Source organism: Rhea pennata, chromosome 1, assembly GCF_028389875.1.
Source record: "Rhea pennata isolate bPtePen1 chromosome 1, bPtePen1.pri, whole genome shotgun sequence".
Lineage (NCBI taxonomy): Eukaryota > Metazoa > Chordata > Aves > Rheiformes > Rheidae > Rhea > Rhea pennata.
The window spans coordinates 31,822,061-31,844,720 of NC_084663.1; the positions used below are offsets into that span (position 1 = coordinate 31,822,061).

The window sequence follows — 22,660 nt, forward strand, 5'->3', positions numbered from 1 at the left end:
GTAAACATTTTTGATGTTATAAACTGTCAGGCTTTGTGAATGAATAACTATTTTGGAAGTGTAAAGAGTAAGTGACAATTGTATAAAGTTTTTATATAGTGTAGTATAAAGCATACTTTATAAATAAAGTGTTTTAGCACTGTTCGTAAAGGGAACTGCTGATCAGGAGCAGGAAATGATCATGGCCCACCACTGACCAACACTGGTAGTTGAGGAGAGAGAAGATGGTAGAACTGTGCGACAGAGCTAGGTCCTGGGAATTTTTGAGTCTTTGATGCAGAATTCACAAATTCAGTTTTGTTGTGTTTTAATCTTGTTGTCATGAGTACCACAGATGTTTGATATTCCTAGATATTGGTCTGAACTCCCACTCAACATGCTTGGAGCCCAAGGAAATAGCAGGGAACGTCCCCCCCTCCCCCCTTTTTTTTGTACGGAAAAAACAAAAGCTGTCCCTCTTGCATTTTGGTTAATGACTATTAGGCTTCTTTTATCGCAGTTTCATTTGTCACTGCTTAAATGAGAGTTCAGTGGAGGTCTGTTTGTTTGTCGTTTCAAAATATTTATGGAGCCATTAATAAGTTTGTTTTGCTTCTTATCTGACAATTATGTGCCTCTGTGACAAAGGAAAAAATGAGTTTACAACATCGTAATCTGAAACTGAAATCTGTCTGGTCTAAGTCTCCATGGGGCATTTACCATACACAGTAGAGCATCTTGCACAGTGGCTCCAATTTTTGTTATCATTTTTATCACTTTCTTAATAGAAAATTAATACAGATGTTTCTCCCTGAGGGTAAAGGACCTGTTCCTAGAAACCTGAACACACATGAATCGCAATGTTGATTGGCAATTCACTGGTCACCGAAGGAAAATGAGCCTCATATAAACTGCTGTGCAAAGCCCAAAAGATCTGAAAAAAGATTTCTTTATTTATACCCGTATTGGTTATTATCTGAATGAATATTTATTAGTGCTTAAGTAGGCAGAGTCTGTTTGGCATTATTCCTTTATTAATAATGATTTAAAACTAATGATTTAAAACATTTGGGACTATATCGTGCTATGAAATAATTTTAGCATGTGCAACAACATCAGATGTCTCATTCCAGCTGTGGTAGATAAATTACCAGCTTGAAATTTGACCTTTGTATGGGTTGTACTTAGAAAGGTGTAGAGATAACTGGAAGTGGGTTCTCTTTTTCTTTATGAATTTCACAGTTCAGCAAACTCCCAATCTCCCATGTGAATAGGATTTATGAGGTCAACCCATTCCGACCAAATCCTGTCACTGCTCCATGTCGGCTCACTAATGTCATTTTGTATCTTGGGGCCTTATTTTCAAACCTAGAAAAAAAGTTTACAAAAAGCACTACTGCAGGATCACTTTCCATCCTGAGAGGATCCATGGGTTTCCATTTTTATGACTATTTTCCTCCATACGTTTACATACTTGTCACTGTCTGCTGTGAACTGTGAGGTCTGCTTTAAATATTTTAGCTAGGATCGAGTTACCATTGCACCCCATGTTTCGTTTGGACTAAAATAACCAGAAGTAAACGGATAATCTTGTCAAAAATGTCAGAATAGTTCATTAATTCTGTCCTTTTGATTAATGACTATTTTGTGTTAAGCAAGTTTAAAAAAAAATCCCAAGGAGTTTAATCCTTAGCTAAAAAAACAAGCTGCATATTTCAGGTGGATTTGCATTTTTCATTGCTGCTGATTTTAGTACCGTCTCCTTTCTTGTACTAATGTGGCCCTTCTTGCCACTTCCATATCATCTGGTACAGAACAATCAGGAGGGATCTTCTGCTGAGGGAATTTACGTGTCAAAAATTTTGGAAAATGGTCCTGCAGACAAAGCAGACGGCCTGCAAATTCATGACAAGATTATTGAGGTAAGAAAAGCAACAGTGGATTATTCTGTTACATTGTCAGATTAATCATGGATTTGATGGTTTTTACACTAAGTATGTTGTAATTTTCCTCCTTTGGTGTGTGTTAACATCATTCTTAAACACTGAACTATTCAAGCATTTGTCTGATGCAAAGGAACATTTTTTTTCCTAGCAACTAATAAATGTGTTGATTTTAGGATTAAAATAATTTAATCAAGGCAAACTGAACTAGCAGGCCAGAGAGGGATTTTGTTTTTCTTTTTATTAACTCAAGAAAAAGGCAAACGACTCTATATAAATCCACAGTGTTAATGTGGAATTGGTGTTGCCCTGTGCCAGAGGTATTGCTGTTGTGATCTTGAGACACTTCACAGAAGCTGTGCTGGTAAGCAGTGTTGTGAAACTTCTTAATCAGTTAGAGACGGTGCTTTTTCCTGTATGATCAGATGTAGATCATCTGTTGTACTCACCAGGACCAATACAGCTCTTTCCCAATCATGTAACGTCCTAGCATGGAAATAATAAAATCTATTTCTGTTTTATAAGCAATTTTTCCCATAAAAGAAAATAATGTATCATGAAAAAAAGTCTGAAGAAAAAAAACTCTCGTTCTTTCCTAGCTTACATCTGTAACCCTAATTAGCCCTGTAAAAGTTGTAGCAATGTGTGGAAATTAAATAGTCGCTGGAACAGCTTCCTTGCTGTGCTGTCACGATGTCACATCACAGCTCTAGGGCAGCCTGCCTCCGTAAGGACAGCGTTTAACGCAGCTGCTCAAACTGGCTCCGTCCCTCTGGCCTTGCGTTTCGGGAAGGCTTAAAGGCGTTGTGTGAACTTGTCAGCTGGACAGGGCTTCAAGCAGGGCTACGTGAAACCCGGGGGTGAGGCACAAGGGCGCAGAGCGGGTAGCTTCTCGCGTTATTTCGCTGTTGAGGAGCAGAACCCTAAGCTGAGGCTGTTTGAATGCTGGTGTTACCCTTACTGTTGGGTGCCTGGAGCAGGGTGTGAAACCCGATTATTTTTTTTTTTTTTTTGGAAAAAGCAAGCGCATGCTCCTAACTGGCAGATAGGTACATCTCTAGCAGAAACCAAGTTGGCTGAGCAGAACTGAACTTGCCATGTGGCTGTTATAAGAAGGCTTCACATCCAAATATTTTGTAGCAGCAACCTTAAGCTGAGAAAATTTATTTCCTTCTGACAATGCTATTTCACTTGTGTTAGGTTTTCTAGAAATTGACCTGCTCTACAGTTTTATACTTTTGAACATTTTCTGCCTTATTTTACTGATCTTTCACAGTGGCTTGAATTTTATGACAAAACAGGATGTATTTGGATGAAGGAAAAATAAATTCATGGAACAGCATTTATTAAACTTGATGGTGTTTCTCAAAATGCCACCATAATCGATACTTGAGTTTTATGTATTTAATTACTATCTTTTTAGAATTGTAGCTGTGTAAAAACATACTGATATATAAGTTGCTATCGACAGCACAGAGATTTCAGTTCCATGTGAAAACACATGCGCAATGTCACATATATATTCATATTGCTCCAAATGGGACACAGTTTTTACCTTATTAATATACAACGTCTTTCTGCGTAGCCTTTTGTATTTAGGCAAGCATTTAAAAATGTAGAGGTTTACGCCAAAGGTTTTACTAAACATGCTAGTGCTTCAGAATTCATCAGACCAAAGTAAAAAGAGGAGAAAAGGTAACATTAAATCTTCTAACTGAAGTGTATGTAAGTAACTATTCCTGTATACTAGACTGTATATCCTATATACTTATGCTAGACCAGCATAAGCAGCTGGAGTCAAAAGGCTGAAATTTACTTTGTCCATATGTGGCTTTTGATGCCTTCTTGTACCAGGATGTCCTGACAGCACTGCTGCCGGTTGGGTTGAAAGATGAATACGAATGCTTCTGGTGTCAGGGAATAAGTCAGATGGTGTAACTGTTTCAAAAATGTTGGCAGATACATAAAATAGGAGCTTTGGTGAGAGAAAATGTGAGCCAGTTTTGCTTAAAAATTGATAGAAAGTAGGTCTTTTTATTTTTACTTGCTCTTTACTTTGTCAGTGATCTGATCTAGTGGGTGATATAGATGGGTATTTTAAGAAACCATTTTTCAGTAATCAAAAGCAGAAGGAACTGATGTTTGGAAATCATCTGATTGCTTCAACCGGTTGTTTGGCAGTGGGATGCTCTGGGTATTCTTTTTAGCAGTGCGTAGCTAATGGGATAACGGACAGAACTATCTCATTAAATCAGGAGAAAATCTGTTCTCAAGGCATGTTGCTAAATAAAGAAGGTAATTTGTTTCAGTGCTTTATCAGATGTTTAACAAATGTTAGCTGCACGTGGTTGACAAGAGTGAGTTGTGCACGTTTCAGATGACCAGCTCATGTGTAACCTAGTGCAGCAAATGGATTTCACAGTAGCACGGCATTGTCAGCTGGAGTTTTGAACCAAGTCTGGCAGACAACCTTTGGTGCATTTCACTTTTATGTAGGTCATTATCTATTGTGGTGTAGCAGTAGCTTTGTCAAATAATTGTGATTATATTGAAAGGGTGCCAAAGTGAGAAGTTGATTTATTTTTTAAGGTATTTGATATAAAAATGGTACAGAATTTTGGTAAAAATGCCGTAGAAGTGGCTTGAGTTCATGAAGGATTTTGAAGTCAGCATGCCCAGAGTATGAGCAGTGGGGTCTCTTTGGATCATCTGAAAAATGTTGGAGTTTGTGTGGCTGTTACTGTCGGGTGAGAATACATTTTTACTTGAGGAGCAGGAACCTGGAAGAGACACTGGTGGGCTGGCAGGCCGTGGTGGGTCAACGTGAAAGGCGGCCTGCATTAGGAGAGGTGAAAGGCAACAGCCGCATGCGTCCTCCATGTGTTGGAGGCCTGCAGGTCTTCACAGGGTTCTGTCACGGGACTGTTATTGACCGTTTTCACCACTCAGTTGAGGAGAAGGCTTTCAGGCCTTTTTGGAGCATTATACTCTTTATCCAAGGTTAATTCATCTGTGAGAAGAAACTTGTTTGTTTATGCTGTGTTAAGCTGGCTTGGGATAGCGATGTGCATGAGCTACATTTTGGCAGTATGTCCTTTCAGGAATCTCACTGCAAGCCAGAAATAACCATTACTTGTTTATGAAGGAGAAATTCTTCTTCATGAATTACTTCTACACAGGAGGTTCCCCCAGAAGTCAGTGTCTTCTGCTCCTTTCAAACATTTTTATCCAAAGGATCTAGTTCCCTAAATTAACATAGCACAAAGTTTATTCTAGGACTGAATACCGATCACATGCTGTAAAAAGAATCTCGTAAAACTAGATGTAGCATTTCTATCTGAGACTCTCAACATAAAACCCTTGGATATGAGCAGCCTTATAAATTCACCAGACTCTGACTTTTGGATGTACCTTTTGCTCTCTTGAATGTTGAAAATGGATCACAGTTATAAAGCTATGTATCATTTCATCTCCACCTCACTGCAAATCTTATTTTCTGAGTAAGTTCACTGCATGTCTTTGCTATTGCTAATAGACTTCTCAAGACAGAGTATAAACCAGAGCTGTGATCTTTGGCAATGTTGTTGATACACAGAAATGTTTTCCCTGCTGCCTTACATATATGTGTGTATGTGTGTATGTGCATATGCGTGTGTGTATGTATGTATAATTATGTGCAGTGGCACTGGGATTGGCTCTTTCTGCGTGGAGGAAAATTGCAGTCAGTTCAACTTCACGTGCAAATGACACTTGACTAGAGCTCCAACTGCACCAATATCCTGTGGGTAGTCATTAGCCTTTGGAAGAGTGTTAGAAAAGTGCAGGCACTGAGTGGTGATGCTTTCCTTGGGAAGCTTACAATGATGTGGAAGCTTATATTCAGAACTAGTTATTTAAAATTGTTTTTATTTTTAGCTGTAATAATACATTTTATAGACATCCGTATGTCATCTCCTCTGGTTTGAGCCCAAGTTTTGAAAAAAACAGTGACTTAATTTTTCAAATTCTCTTTCACTGTGTAAGTCACAGTGTCTTGCAAAATAGCACTGTACTACCAAAGTGAAATATGCTGATAAAGTACATGACCAAGGCAGAATTTACAATCCAAATGGAATTTATGAATTTTTAAAAAATGAGCAGTATTTGATCAATTTGAGGAAAAAGAGCTATTGTTAATTCACATAGGAGGCAGAGCCCTATGCTCATGGCTGAACTTTCTGTAGTAAGTTTGCCAAGTAACAAAACAGCAGTGAAAATCTTGTGAGCATGTAAAAGGGGCTTAGGCTGAACATTAAAATATTCATAAGAAGAAATATAAGCACATCGTCATTTGGAAGAACCAAGTATTTTTTTGCTGCTTGCTCTGAAAGGCAAAGGATTCTGTTACTTTACTCTCAAATGAAATGAGAATACTGGCCCTTTTGCATTTTAGTTAGTTGATTCTCATTAATTTGATGGCTGAGAAACAGGCACGATGGAGAAGAGGAGGAAAACATTTTTAGTCTTAAGTCTTTAAGTCTCTTTGAAAAATGAGATGGATGCATATGTATTATGACTATGTATTTTGTTTGTGCAGCCTGAGCTCCGTAAGTATATAATAAATTAAGCTTCATCTCTTATTCCATGTTTCCCTTTGTTCTTTTCACTTTTTTGGAGAGTACATACACAACGGCTTTCAAGCGCATGTCAGCAAAGCCAGTTTCAATAAAGACAAAAAGTCTCGAGGCTTATACTGGCAGAAAAAACTTACATCTGCAAAGCGCCTACCCAGAAACTTTTTAACTATTGCCAGACTGCTGACTGTGCTGTGTGTCAGCCTCGTGATGTTTCATCTGCTGCATGTTTCTGTCATTACACTCACTGTGTTGCTCAAGTGAAATCTTTGATAGTCGTCACATTTGTTTAGCTAAGAATCTCCGCTGTCGGATGATGGTGGTAGAAATAGTGAGCTTAAAGACTGTCTTGCTGGGATCAGAGCTAATAAATACGGGATGGTTTTGAATCAAAGCTGCACATGATGTGAGAAATGAGATCTGGGTGGTAGCTGAAGGAAATTTTTGTGTAGGATGCACAGATAATTTTAGTGGTTGGGTTTTCATGTGCCTAAATCATCCCAAAATGGCCTTATGTGTATTAAGTTCTCCTAAATCCTTGATAAATTCATAATGTCTGGCACCTGCATTCATTAGATACCTCCTAATTAGTCTCAAGGATCCCTAGCAGAGTAAATCAGTTACACCACAGCTTAGAAATGCCTGTAGCCTCCTTTCCCCTCTCCCTTACCTATTGAGATACAGGTTTGAGGACAACTGAATTATCTCAGCTCCCTGAAGAAGCTTAAAAAGTTGGATGTGACATGCTCTCACTGGCTTTCTTGCCTAATAGAAAGTGTTAGTGTGCTTCAGTGAGAAGTGAGAGATCTAGGTTGCAGGCTCTGCCCTGCCTGCAAAGGGCTGAGCTTACATATCCAGATAATTTCCCTTGTTACTAGGGCAGAGGCTATCCTATGTGAGACCAGTCTCCACCCATCTTCTTGAAGCTGAGCTATGTGCTGGCAGGCATTTGAGAGTCAGGATTATGCAGTGATAATCTGGCATGAAATACGTATTCATGCCAGGGAGCTGGATCTGGAATACTGGCTTTGCCCCAGGTGAGTGCTTGTGCCAGTAAAAGAGTTTGTCTCTTGCATGATCTCAATTTTGTGCCTTGATATGATGCTTTCTTGAATGATACTTTTCTGATTTTGTTGTTCTTCGCTTTGTGGGTGGGCAAGTAGTGAATGCTATTAGCCAGGATCTCCTGTGGTTAGAACACTTCTAGATAGGAAAAATGAGAGTTCCCAGACTGAATGAACACCAGTAGCTGCAGTTTTCCAGTTCCAGGTGTTTGCTTTAGCTATGATGTTATAGAAAAGCTGGTTACTGCTGCTGGTGCCCAGCCTCAGAAGACTGTGCAGGCTGGGTCTCATCATCTCATAGATGGAGGAGCCTAGTGCTCCATATGCTTTTTGTGCAAGAAGGTGACCTCTAGCTTTGGGTGCCTGGAATGCCTGAATTTGTACTTCATTGCCCAAGATCCCAAATGTGACTGAGCTCACTATACGTCTTCAGAGGTGCGTACATTCCTCTCTGTTCACTGAACTAAAATGCAAATGTTGTGTTTGGGAAACTAGGTTATATTCCTTGAGAAAGTAGTTAAAATTCCAGCAATGTAATGTCTACACTTTGAGAAAACAGTAAAAGACTTCTTGCTTGTTTGTTAGCTCATATTTCTGTATTTTTGTGGCAAAAGATATTTTGGTAGTCCATTCTCCTGTATAAACGCTTCTGTAGTTGATGTTGTGTCACAAATCTTAATAGGATTTCATGAAATATTTTGTATCCTAAAGAAAAGGCAGCAAGCAAGCAAAACATTAGTTAAGACTTAGAGAATTTTGTATTAACAGAATAATACTTAATAATGACTTAAGGTTTTATGATTGGAAATTTAATATTCTATCTGTTACTTAATTGAATAGAGTATTAAGTTCCTAAATGGGCAGAGTACTATTTTGATACTTGTGTAAAGCAGTATCTCAAAGAATTCTGAAGTGCCTTGACTTCTAAGAGGTGTGTCTTTTTTAATTTGAAGTGTAAACTGAGAAGTTTTTACTTTGAAGACTCACTGTAGACTTAGCTCTAGAGAAGCACATGTGTGTAGGTTTGTAACCCAGCTACGCTCATTGAGCTTGTTTTCATAGACAGCCAAGCATGCATGCAAGTAAATGCTATTTTTTTTTCCCTGCTAGAAAACTTGGCTTCACTTATCTCATTCCTTGTGGAAATGTGTGTGCTTGCAGTGTCTTTATCTGTGGAAGTGGAAATTCCAAACTTGTGGTTGGAATGTGGCTGACAGGCAAACCCTCCAACTGTTTTATTTGTTGAACCAGTATATTCAGGAGATACAGCCGTGGCATCATTTCCAGCAGGTCTCTTCAGCCAATGGCTTGTGAATCATAGCTGTTTTATGAGATGCGGCTAGCTGGTGTACTACACCTTTGTACGTGCTAGGGTGCTTCTTTGCAAGGGGTTCCTAGTAAACAAAGAGAAGGAGAGGCTGAGGTGGCTGGGGCAAGGCACAAGACAGACGTTGCAGAAGGAGCAGAGTGGAAGTACTTCTGAATTGTAACCCAGCTTGAAAGGAGTCAAGAGAACAAGCTAAGTGGAAGTGGTGAACGTTATTCTGTACTATGGGTTTTTAAGCTACTCCTACTCTCCTGCATCTTGTCTAGGTAGCTTAGATTAGGTAGGATAGCAGAGGGATGAAGAAGAGACTTGGTAACTTGCATGCACAACCCCCTCTCTCCAATGACATACATATTTCTATCTTGCTTTGACTATAGGGGAATCTCTAATGCAGCTGGATCACCATAGGAGCAGAAGGAGGAGAGTGAATAAGATCATGTGAGGAAGAAGAAAAATGGGGGATGTTGACCCTTATAATTGAAGAATACAAAGCATCAACCTTATATTTCCACAGAGGTGATTTCTAATGCCTGCCTATAAATTGGCAAGATGAGAGAAGTGAAAGGGATGTAGAAATAGGGGAATTGAATTGTGGAAGTGGATCATATATATACATACTTCCACAGGGAACACTGATACGGAGATAGGGTAGGACAGAACTGGAGCAGAACTATGGTAACCGTACCAGGTCTGCAGAGTAAGGCAGCTGCCAGGTTGGCAAGTTAGCTGTGCTGTTAGGTGTGAAGGATTCTGGTTAACCTGTGGAAAAGCTGACTAGCCTAAGATCCTGCAAGATCCCGGAGATGATGTTGCTGCCACGCATTACAGATCCCTAGGCATTGTGTGGAGGCCCAGTCACACCCAGCTCCTTTCTGAAGTGTCTAATCCCAGCCCTGAGGGATAATGTGTCAGAAACTTGGCAAGTTGAAACGCAGCATTTTCTTAAATGCTGTGTTTCAGCTTGCCTTTGCAGCATGTCATCTTTCTTCTTCCCATTTCTTTTCCTTAGCTTTAGAGTGAACCTTCCAAAACAAGGCAACTTTAATGCACATACTTCCATATTGTTCAGCAGCGCAAGCAATGCAGTTAATAGTAGCTCAAGTAGAAGGTTTGGAGTAAATTCTTCTATATATGAGGTCTTAAAGGTGCTCATGAGCACTTTCAGGAGTATTAAGCAACATGAGTAACATCTGTCACATGCTGCTTCTTTCATCCCCTTCCCAGGAAGAGAAGGGCATGTGCAAAGGAGTGTTTTGTTTAGGAATTTTTCAAATAATTATGTATACAGACATTTGTATGTTGGTGTCTGTTTATGCAAAGGAAAACAAGGTCATATAAATGTATCTTGTTTTGTTGCTGAAGATGAAGTTTTGTGATGTGATGAAGGACTTTTTTTTTTTTTTTTTTTTTTTTTTTTGAGCATGATCTTGGATCAGCCCTGAAGCTGAAGAAAGTGTTTTTTCTTCCACTAAAGAAGTCATATCCCCATATTAGACAGTTTGATTGAAGACTACTTGGTGTAGAGCTTTAGTCTGTCTTAGAAATATGGTAGGCTGAATTGTCAATATGTGGCTGAAATAGCATAATCTGGTGAACTTTAGAGGCTTTGAGAAGATGAAAGGCATTTTTTGATAACTTTCCTTAACCATGTCAATTGTGGTATGAATAGGAAAAGTGAGAAACTTCAGAAACCACTGCCAGATTGATCAGAGGGCGGTAACCCTTTGAGATTCATATGACAAGGAGTAGTTGGAATAATTAATGGTTAAAGCCAGCTATGAATAGCTCTGATAAAGTTTGAGACCATGCTGGGTTTGTTCCTTGGAAATTAATAAAGTCTGAGGAAGCTGTGCCTCCCACAGCATATTCTGCTGGCACCCCAGAAACTTGCAGTGTTTTCAGAAAGTGAAAATAGCCTTTTTCAGCCTTTCATAGAGGTTGTTCTTTATTGTGGTTGAGACAGCTTCACAGTTAGAGGAGATGACAGCTTACATATGTTGTGTGAATGCAGTGTTTTATCCTCTTAAGTCACTGAATTGATTGTTGCAATCCAAAGGCTATATATGCTCCAAGAGCTTTGATCTCCTCTGCCCTTTTTCTTAATCAGCTAATTACATTTGTAAGGAGTCGCTAATCACTGTTCTCTATAATCAGAGGCTGAGTAGAAAAAGTCATTAATGTCTGGCAATGCAGAAATGCTCAGAATGAAGTCATTATTCATGGCTTCACTTAGAAAATTAATAACCTAATTTCTAAGGAGCTGTGAGATGTGGTAATGTGTTGAGCTGGGAAATGCTCCTCAGAACTTGTGAATAGGGATAGTCAGAAGCATGTACAGGACTGTGCTTTACAAATTCTTTGAAATTTTGTGTGATAATTCAAGAACAACTTTCGTTTGGAAGCTTCACCTCTAAAATGCAAAATTCTGCAGCACTGAAAGCCATACAGTGAGGGAAAGTTTTTTGCAAATTGCAAGAGCGGATATGGTCTCTTCGAACTGCTGTTAAAGATAATGTTAAGTAAGATTAAGTATATTAAGCTAAGTACATTTGTTAATAATACATTTACTAAAAAGCCTTTGTTTATGTTGTTTGGAATTAAAATGTGACGTTATTTTACAACCTTATATGTAGACTCAACTTGGTTGAATCCCTGTTGCTTCAGGAAAGGAGTACAAAATGACTCAACACTGCCTCTTCATTCAAATAATTTTGGAAGGCATTTTCGTAATGAAATATTGTTGACAAAATAAATCATGTCTGCTGTGTTTATTTACATAGTAAGTTTACATATATTATTTACAGTATGATAATTACATAATATTTTCTTTGAACAATACTTTGTCTTTTCAAGTAGCAAGATTATGAAATAGAGTGGGACAAAAGGGAGGACTTTTGGAAAAACATAATTCATAACTGTTGACATTCTGTCATTTTTCTTGTTTATGAAGTATGAAAAACAAATTTGAACATTGCTGTATTCTGCACACCTATCAGAGTTTTGCTTCTTTAACACTGGATCCAAATTATGAATCTGTTTAGTCTAGAAGCAAATGTTTAATACAGGAGAAGATCCAGAATAGGTAGATATAGAATATGACCTTTTCCCTTCATCTGTCTTTTCCTGATATTTCTTCTGTCTCCTTCATTTGGTGAAAATCAGGAGAGACTTTAAGAGAGTAGTGATATCTTTCATTAGAACAACTGATATAGTTGGAAAAAGAGAAACTATTGAACAAACGGATCATTCGTCAAGACTGTGTGACTGAAACCTTCTCTGTTTTTCCAGATGTGTATTTTCCATGCAGCTGACTGTTTTTGGCGTTGTTAGACCATCACAGCTACTATAACATATTAGATAAAATGAACTAGATGTATCTGGGAATTGTGGAAAATGTGATGTTTTATATCACTTACAGGCTTTTTTAATGAGACTTTTTGTTAGTGGATTGCCCCATATCAGATGAGTTCTTTTATGTGGATATTGTGTGATTCAAAGCTTTTTGTAGTGCATACACAAAATCTGCCGCCTCTGAAAGTGCCTTGAAATTTCTCTTTCAGGCTTCTGCATTGAATTGTGATTGAGATATACACACATATATATATGTATATTTTAAAAAATCTTCTACTAACCACTATGTATGTGCAAGAGTTGTAGAAAATGGCTAGAGAGGTCTGTGGAGAGAAAAGATGCCCTCCCTCTGTAAACTCTGACTAACTTTGCCCACTTTTTTTTGAAGGGCAGAGGGGAGGAAAGTAGTAGATGTGATGTACTTGATAATGAGACTATGCCTTAAGTAGTGTTTTCCAGTCCTGATGTTAGCACATTGAATTAATCCAGTTAGATACCACTTGACCCTGACTCATACCATGAATATTTATGGATGGAAGACATTTTTTGTGGTCGTGACAAAGTACACAAGACTATAGCCACCACGATCTGCTGCAGTAGGGGAAGGTACTAGGAAAACTGCTTTACTGTTTAAAGATGTATAGTACAGAGCAAACCATCACGGTACAAGCCTATAGGTTTTTAAAATGTGTCAGTTAATGGAGAAAAACACTAGCAGCTTTTCAGTTGCAGATTATGGGAAACAAAGTAGACTGCTTTGGAAAATAGAGCTGAGGACAGGAATATTTTAGTGTCCAACATTTGAGGGACCTCATGGCTTAGAATTTGCGCTTCTATTTCTGAGTACAGGCATTCGCTTTTAAATTAGTTTCTTTAAGCACAGTGATCAAGTGAATCCTTGAGTGATATGAAGTCTGTCCAGCAGCTTGCAGAAGACAGGCATGCTCTTTTATATGGAAGGGGTTTGCTGGCTTGTGTGAATCAAAACAGCTGGAACCATACCCTTATCTGTTACAGACAGATGTGGACTGGCACACGACAAGGATGGAGCCATATGGTCTTCATGCTGTCAGCAAGCCTCTTCAGCAAATACCTTTGCTTACCCGTAGCCTTCTCTGAGTGGTAGCTACTACTGCCATCTGGAAGATAAATGTTCCAAGAGCTTTTGGGCTGTTGTGCTCTTCTTGAATGTATTAATTACATTTTTAAGCGGTACAGCACATAGCAGTCTGGAGCAAAAAGCTGAATCCTTCATTTCCCTTACAGTGGTCGGAGCCCTGATCCAAATTGGACACCTCATGCTAGTACCAGATGTGTAGCAGCTCTTTCTCACTTACACTTTTTGTCCCTTGCATCCTGTTTCCTTAATGTCTGAAATCTCCAAGTGTTCCACATGACTGTTTTTAACATGCTCTAGAACTGAGGTTAAATGGAAAACTGACTATTTTGAAAAGCACTGAAATTCATTTTCCAATGACCAAAAAAAAGTGTTAAAATCATAAAACAGTCCTAGTGGATATAGAAAGACTACAAGCAGAAATACTTCCCTATGAGGATGTATGATAATATTCAAAAAGTATTAGGTGTTCTTCCCCATTTCCAAATACTCAAATGTTAGCTTTTGAAATATTTTGAATAGAAGTATTTCTGATTTTTCCTATTTTTCACTTTGATTTTGAAAGAGTAAGCAGAGCATGACTCTGAAGAACATTTCTATTTTTATTTTTAAAAAAGAATCATTAAAGACCAAAAGTGAGTTTTTATTTATTTTATTTTTATTTTTATATATATATATATATTATTTATTTTTATATATATATTTAGAGGAAAGAACTCTTATAACTAATGTTTCATGTTAAATAAATGTTGATATCACTATTTTCAGCCTTTACTGATTAATTTAAGTGCTTTAACCTTGTATTCTTACTAAGAAAGAGTTTACTTGTCTTTCTCTCTCTCTCTCTTTTTTTTTCTTCTTTCTGCTCCATAGTACGGAGTAATAAAAATCAAAAGAATCAGTATTTGCCATTTAATCTTTATGTTTCTATCTTTTAATTAACATATAACGTGGATAGTACTATAAAAATCTGAGGAAAATGTGGACATTTTAGAAAATAGTTCAGAAAATGGATTATTCAGATAACATTATTAATAGATAAACTTAGCAGAGCTGTTAACAATGGAGTTTTAATCTGATTGCTTAAAAATCCTGACTTAAATTAGCCAGAGTCCCACAGTACATTACTACCAATCTGCCTAGCAGGGCGGTTCTACAACAAAATAAAGATCGGTGTGCATGTTAAAGCAGCTCCTTTAAATGTAGTATTGCTTTAGATGTTTTTTTGTTTGGTGTTCTCTCTCTTTTTTTTTTTTTTTTTTGGTCTATTGGGATTTTGAGTTCTGCAGTTCAAGGAGCTACCTCACTATATACTTTTACAGAGCTTATCAAATAGGACCATTTTATACTACCTATTAAAAAGTAATCAATGTGAAAGCCAACACATTAAGTTTTTTCTTTGTAATATGGCTAGCAGTGAACAATTCTTCTTTGAATTCCTTGCCCTGCTTGGCCAGTTTTAAGTTTCCATTTTCTTTTAAAAATCTGGGAAAGCTTGATTCAAATGACCTTAATTTCACCCAAGCGCTTGTGCCCCCTGTTTCCTATGGCTGGCTTTGGTCTCAAATCTGTAGTGGGCTGTGGGCTTAAGCTATGTTTGTGGTAAAAAGAAGCAGAAAAAAAATTTAATGGTCAAAATGGTGGAGTATATTCAGTAAAATGGTGATTAAATTTAACCCATTAGTTCTGTTGGAAACTCTGTACTTTTTAATTTAAATCTCTGATCAGAAAATAAGTTACAGAAAACTAGGATTTTGAGTAAGTGTCTATCTTTGTGACAAAGAAGAATGTTAAATATCTAAGTTTCAGCTACTCACCCTTCTCTCTTTATCAGTAGAGATAGGCACATGCAGAGAGCAATAAGAGTTATTTTAGCTGCTGTGTTTTAAGATGACTTTCCCTCTGAAGTTTCTTGTCCCTCTTCATTTATATACTTAAAAAAAAACACACACAAAAAAAAAAAACCCAAAAAATCCTCCTGGCTTCTTAAGTAGAGTTGCTGCTTAATGCTCAAGTTCCAGCATTCTGCTTCTCTACCATCTCAAAGCAACCTATCTGCCACCTGGCAACATGATCTCCAGTTGTTGTAGATCTGCTCTGGAAGGAGAAGCCTACAATCCACACGCAGGTGCTAAGTTATATTTTGTTTTGTTTCAGATGCGTTTAGATATGAGATCCTTACAAGGGCTGATTTGGTTTCAAGTAGTGGGATGGACAGAGTGAAATTTGTGCTAGACTCACACAAAATGATGGACTGTAATTATAAATTGTATGTACCATAATTATATAAAATACTTGATTTTGCTGCTTTCAATTTTAAATGAGTTGACTTTCCCCGAGATCATATATGGTGTGTTTTACTAGTAAACGGCTGGCCAAAGCTTACATTCCATTTGCAGGTCCATTCTTGGAGGTGGTGTGTCCTCAGTGTTAGACTGTTGCTATTATGGCTTCTGGTTGAAGCACCCAATTTTGCGTGATGACGAATCCCTGGTATTAATTAGGAGAACAATAAAAAGTGAGGTTAGTGTGCTTGTGCCAAGCCGTCTGCCTGATATTTACCTTTTTCAGTGCTAATCATGTGTTTCGCAGTGTACAAAAGACTGAAGTGAAGAAGTGCCAATGTAAAATCTCAGAGAATCTAGAGTACACTGGGCATTAAAGACGAGATTCGTCTTGCCTAAGGTGAAGTATCTAAAAGTTCTCTCATCCTGAAGGTATTAAAGATGAATAAGGCGCCTATTTTCAGCAAAGATGACTCTCTCTGTGTTATTTTCTGTGGAAAGAACAAAACAAAATGCATACACATACAGCCTATTCCATGTTTCAGTTATTCAAATTGCTAAATTTTGAACATGATCCTTAATATCTGGCAGGAGTTAGCACGGGAAGAGGTTTTACTTGAAATGCTCCGGTAAGCCCTGGCTACTTGAAGACTGACTTTGAAATCACTTAACATATTTTGTGTCATTTCCAATCTCATTAATCTCGCTATCTTTGGGATGGGAATGAAGTGAAGGCAACTGCTTAAAAAGCGATCTGTATCCCCAAGGATGATAGTTGGTGTACCACTCTAGTTTAGCTAACTTTGCTGTAGTGGGAGAAATGATGTGAACAGCTGTGACAGCTGAGAGCATTTCCTAGATCTTAGTTTGAATGTTCACTGGGACTTCTTAGAATTCAGCACACTCTCTGATATTTGGCAACTTCTGGAGGAATATGAGTAGCTCTTCTTGGAACTGTAGAGCTGGGTTTTAGCAAGTGAAGATACAGATGTTGTTTGAAACGGTACAGAAAGCGGTCATCCAAGCTGTGGAGCAGTGCTTCATTTTTTTTTGTCAGTCTTCAGAGAGACAGAGTTTATTTGAAGAAACAGACAATGTAAAGATTGAGAAATTGGTGGAGCTGATTTGGCAAGAGAACAGCATGAATTATCTCATTGCTCTAAGTAAGAAATTTTAGTCTGCACTTGTTGCTTTGGGTTAAGCAATTTGTGCGAAGAGGCAAAGTACATAGGGGAAGGGAATTTTTTTCTGATAAAAGATACTGTCTTCTAACAAACATAAAGACAGTTATAAATGGTGGACAAGCTTTTGGGTAAAATGCACCTTTATTAAATCTGTCACAGAGGGATAATATATATATTTAATGTATGTAAGTTTCTACTTGAAATCAGTACTGAGAAATTAAGAGATGGAGCAGTTTCTCCATGCAAAATGTTCTTTTCCTATTCTTGGTGATCTTATGTCTATATGGATTTATTCTAATGCTTTATGGTTGGGTGTTTTCACTCACAATTTCAATAAGAATATTTATGCATTGGATGAAGTATATCAGATTTAAGATACACGTATGTGAGATGCATTGATTCTAAGGAAGCTTCTGCAGGGAGGCATTAAAAGCTGCAGTTGGAAGGATATGCTGCCTGTAGAAATGCCTTGAATGGTTTTACATTTGTTTTTTCTGTCTCCATTTGGTATTTATTGGTCTGTGGCAGGCTTGTGTCTGTTTCTGAATTTGAAGTTTGAGGAGGGGATGTTCAAATGCTAGCAGCGTTTTTTTCAAAGTTTTATGTGTAAGTTAGCTTTTAGAAAGCTGTTGTATTTCTTCCTACATCAGACGAGTGCAGGCAAATTTTTCCATCACAAAATATACTCACTCCAGTGCAAGTATACAATATATGTAAATTAATAGATAATAAAATGGTTCTGTATCCATGTTACATAAAGCTGTAGGGAATCACAAAGTTGTTCTTGCTAATAGTAATGAAGTAGCATTTAGATGCAGCAATGAAGATGAGGAGGATCGTGGCAGCAGATGTACAGACACCACACTATAATATAATCTTTGTCCTATGAATTAACAATCTGAATAAATGAGTCAAACTAAAGGAATGTTCAGTATGGTGGTTTTCAAACACCATTTCAAATCCTAATTTTCTTGAAATATTCTTTTGTTTGTAACACTTTACTTGATATAGTGAACATATTAAAAGGATAGGAGGTAAGCCACAGAGGAGTAGTATAAAATGAATATCTGAAGTTTTATGTATTAAACAGATTGTTCCTGTCTGTTTTTTAATGTTTTTGAACTGTGCATTCTAAATAGCATTTAACTTTCCCTTGCAACACTTTTCCAACTTTGAGTATTATATAACCGTTAAGATGTGCTTTTGAGATGTGCTTTTGAATTTCTTCCTATAATTTGTGAGCTGTGTTTTCCTGTGTGTGAGACTCTTGCTTTATATATGAAGATTTGGAAGTGATTAGGCAATGAGAACTGCCATGAGTCACAAACTAGAGTCTCTTCTCATGGTCTGAAACGATCATTTCAGAGGGAGTTTTTTCAAATGCAGATTGTTACTATGAATACTGCAATATAGCTTTCTGTTGCCAACCAAGGCAACCAAGTATATTTGCAATAAGAAACATCATTCATCAAGGTGAAGAAAGTGAAGGATGACTGCTTTTTCCTCTCTCCTGTGTTATGCAGTTCAGAGCGATATTGTTAAGGAATGGCAGAAAAAAAGCAAAGTAAAACTTGGGCACGCCTGCTCACTTCTTCCTGCAGCAGCACTTCAAGCAGCTGTGGGCTTTTTAGACTGAGCTGTAGAGTTCTGGTAAACCAAAATTTCAGGTCTGGTTACTCAAAACTGAGGTAGTAGTGTAATGGTTGATTCTTTTCTTTTTGTTGTTCAGAATCAGTACCTTAGTTATCAGTGTCAGAGCTTTTTAACATTGCTCTGTTACACACAAAATGTACCATACTGATTGAAAGTCTAATGTGAATAGGAAGAGGAGACTTGCCTGTAGGTTTGGATAGCCATTGCTGCAACAATGTGCACTTGAATCACAACTGGAAGATTTCTTTTACAGTAACTGAGAATAAAAACTATGTAGTTAAAAGGCAAACCAAAAAAAACTTGTGTCCTACTGGTTTTAGTGGTAATCAGAATGTTTTCAGAATCTGAATATCATGGAATAATGTGTTGGCAAAGTTGAATTTCAGTTAGCTAAAACTCAGAACAAAAGCTTTCTCTTTCTTTCTTAATCTGAAGTCTTACTCTTGGAAACATTTCCTTTTTTTTTTTTTTTTTGAGGATACAGAAAACATTATTTTCCTTGTGAAATCATACTGCAAGTATTTTGAAAGCTTTGCCTACTTCTACATCTGTAGCTACTTCTGCTTTTCACATAATTCTCAGATCACTACCTACTAATGGCAGTTAGCTGAACTAAAGAAAAGGCTGACACTGTACTTCCCTTTACCTGCTGGAAATTACCTCTCAAATCTCTTTTTTTATTTTTATTTTTTATTTCCTTTCCTGCCTTGCTTGTGCATCTTGCAGCCCTGCTCATACTCTTGGTGCAGAAGCCTTCTGCTTTGCATAGCTGCTAGAAATTATCCCAAAGCAATCCCTGGAATAAATTTTCTTTAATATTTTTTGCAGCTGTTTGATAATGCTATTCAAAAAGATATTAAAAATAAAGGGCCAAGTGATTAAAGTCATGAGCAGCTGTTAGTCCTCTGTGAAGGACAAAGAAGGAAATGGAAGTAGGGGCCTCACTGGGCCTGTGTGGAGGGAGGAGAGGTTGGGTTTACTGGAGAAGTCAGGAGTTCTCACATGTTTGTTATCTGGAGCTTTTATGCAGTGAATTAATGAGTTCAATTCTTGTCATCTGCTTATCTGCTGTGAGCTTAATTGCTTGCCAAAGACTTTGTTTTGCTCTATATGAACTGCTGTCAGGATTTTGCATTGCAAAGATGACACTTACTAATGTTTTACATTATTAATTTGTTTAGTCCCCAGCCTCCTTAGCTAATCAGATCACAGGAAGTGAAAAAGGCTTTAGAAGCAATGCCAGGAGGAGGTGTCTTGGTTAGTTGCTGGTAACGTTTTAATAGCACTGTTAGTATAAATGCAGGTTTATTATAGTCTGTTTCTCTCTAATTTAGAGAGTATCTCTCTCATCGAGACACTAGTGAAAGGGTTCTATGCCCAAACAATTGGAGCTGAAAGATTTTTTTTTAACATGCTGACTTTGTGAAATACTAAATGTCCAGATTATCCAGGAATATGAATCACATGAACAGTTTTTAATGTGGCAAACTTTTGTATCTTTAAGATGCTAATGAGTAAGATCACACTAATTAGAATCATAATTTAAAATATATGAAAAGGACAAAGCTGCTATGCTTTATACTAGTGTATTGCTCTCTCTAAATTCTCAAATGAAACAGTAGAGATGGAATTGTAACGAAGGGCACTTAACAGTGCCTTCAGGTCGTCATGACCCTTGTGAATGCAAGAGTTGGTATCTCCTGGTTTATAAAACTGGGAAGTGTTGAGGTACAATAATATAGAGCTCTGATAAAAGCTCTGATCTGACATGCAGAAGCTGGGAAATATGAAATTAAGGTCCACCTTCTCATATGCGGACCTGAACATCAGGTCAACCTTGAGGCCTTTGACGGGTCAGAACCTCATGTTAGATGTTTTCATATGATCTCTGTCAACCACAGGAAAACGATGTTAGGAGCGCCATTAGTAAAGTCTGTGTATGCTCTGTTGTGTGCTCAAATAGAGAGGGAGGAGGGTGGCTAGTATGTATAGGTCTGTCTGTATGCTGCGAACACCTATCGTAGAGTTTGAGGCCAACTGAAACTATTGGCAAAGATCTCACTGACGCATGAGTAGAAGTCTTTTCTTACTATAAGTCTCTCTGATTTTACTGGGCAGGATCAATGCATAATAAATCTCCAGCAGAGAAGAGACATGACTAGTGCCTATTGACAAGCTTGGGTATTTTATTAGTAATCCTATCCACAGCAGTTTTTGAAAATAATCCCCAAAACTTGTTATACATGAAAAACAGCAGCATTAAGGCATGGAGGACAGAAACAAGAAGAGAATTGTTGTTTAGACGTTGGCTCTGCCTAATTTTTCCTTAATACGCTGTTGTGCACTGCTGCTTATAGCAACACTGTGCTATATTATGAGTACCATATGCTCAGAGGCTACTGCTTATATCTTATACAGGTATTTGCAGTAGTGGTAGAGAGATGGTTCTATGAAAATCAATTTTTGGGTAGCAGGAGACTGCTATGTTGTATGTGTTCAACAGCGCTTTTGCTGGGACAGGCTTGCAAACGCATTGGCTGGATTGATTCTCCTTCGGAAAGAGGAGGCTGATGCATAATTTCATCTTTTTCCGTGTGATTCAAACGATGGAGAAACTGTTGTGCACTATGGACATTATAATGGGTCTTACAGCCAGGAGCTGGAAAAACAAGGTCTAGTAGTACATAATTTAAGGTCCAGGGATAGGAAATACATTTAGATACTGAAGATGATGTATTTTATGGAGGGTAAAAATGTTCCTGGATGATTGTACAATTTAGTACCTTTTACAGATGGTAAGGATGTTTATATAAAGTCTTTGCTATGCTAGAAAACTTGCTTTGAAACAAACAAAAAGCTTAAAATGCAAAACGCTGTCTTCTCCTTACTCCTTAAAAAAAATAGAAACATATTCATAATAGTCATTCTAGCATTATGACTCAATTACATGAAGCATTACTGATAAAATCCTAAATTGCCATAGAAATAAATTTTACTCATATTTTACTCATATTTTTTTCTTACTCTGAATGGTTACAGACTTTATTTTTGAATGAACTTGCTCTTTCAGTAGAAAAAATAAAGTGAAATAAAATGAATAATTTCATTACCATTAGAAGATTCCAAAGGAAATATTTCTGCAGACATTACTGTTTTTTTTTTTTTTTTTTTTTTTTTCCCCTTAAGTTTGTGTGTTTTCTCTTTGGAAAGCAGAGAGCACTGAGCAAGATTGGTGCCAGGTACAGCTCACCTGGTAAATCAGCTCATGGAAGTGCTGAGAACAGGAGGCAGTGATGTAACTTGTGCAGTCTTAAGGCTATGCTATTAAGTATGGCTGATCTTCATGTCAGACCAGAGCTCCATGTATTCTGTCCTTAAAGAATACAGACAATTTTATAGCAGCAATATGGATGTGATTCTCAACATCCTCTTTTTCTATTTTACTGGTTTACTAATGTTGGCTATAGGTGATGCTTAGTGATGTTTAATTACTGCTTGATTCTGTCAGGAAGTTTCCTTGGGCTGGTGCAGACATTTCTAATCCAGTTATTTAATACTGGCTTGTGGCTGATTAGAATTTTGCAAATATTAAAACCATGCAGAATCTAGATAATAATACCTAATAGCTCTAATGCTTAATGAAGATAAGCATTTTAATCTACATATATTACCTAAAAAGCTCATGTTGGCCAGCACTAACTGGTTAAGAAGGGTTAGTTTCAAATCCTAGGTGTCCTTTGAAACTATTAAACAATTGACTTGTCTGACTACAGGCACCTGGAAACTGGGTAGGCAAAAATATGCTGTTTGCCACTGAGTAAATCAGACTTGCCTATTGATAAGCAATGGGATAGTAAGTGGGTTATAACGAAACTTTTTTGGAGGGAAAGGATGGGAGAATTAATGCCAGTGAGGCAAGACCCGTCCTCTGCTGTCCTCCACTACCTCTGGTCCATCACATGCCCTGTCTATAGTCCTCTTTGGGTCTCCTGGAGCAGTACCCACCAGACCCAACCCGTATGGTGTGCCAGCAGTTGCTCTTCATTAACAGGTTGTTGCACAACAGTGCCACTGATAAGCAGGCTGACCTGTTGCTCCTAAAAAGAGCCGCCTGCTTTTGTGATGGAGCAATTTATTCCGCCTT

General features: G+C 37.6%; 1 protein-coding gene across 1 annotated transcript in view; it reads left to right on the forward strand.

The window, feature by feature from the left end:
• The window catches only part of PDZRN4 (PDZ domain containing ring finger 4), a 251,259-nt gene that overhangs the window by 4,104 nt on the left and 224,495 nt on the right, over positions 1-22,660 (forward strand). Inside the window, exon 3 of the mRNA XM_062567416.1 lies at positions 1,794-1,901. Coding sequence (XP_062423400.1) covers positions 1,794-1,901 — 108 coding nt within the window. The remainder of the gene's footprint in view (positions 1-1,793; positions 1,902-22,660) is intronic.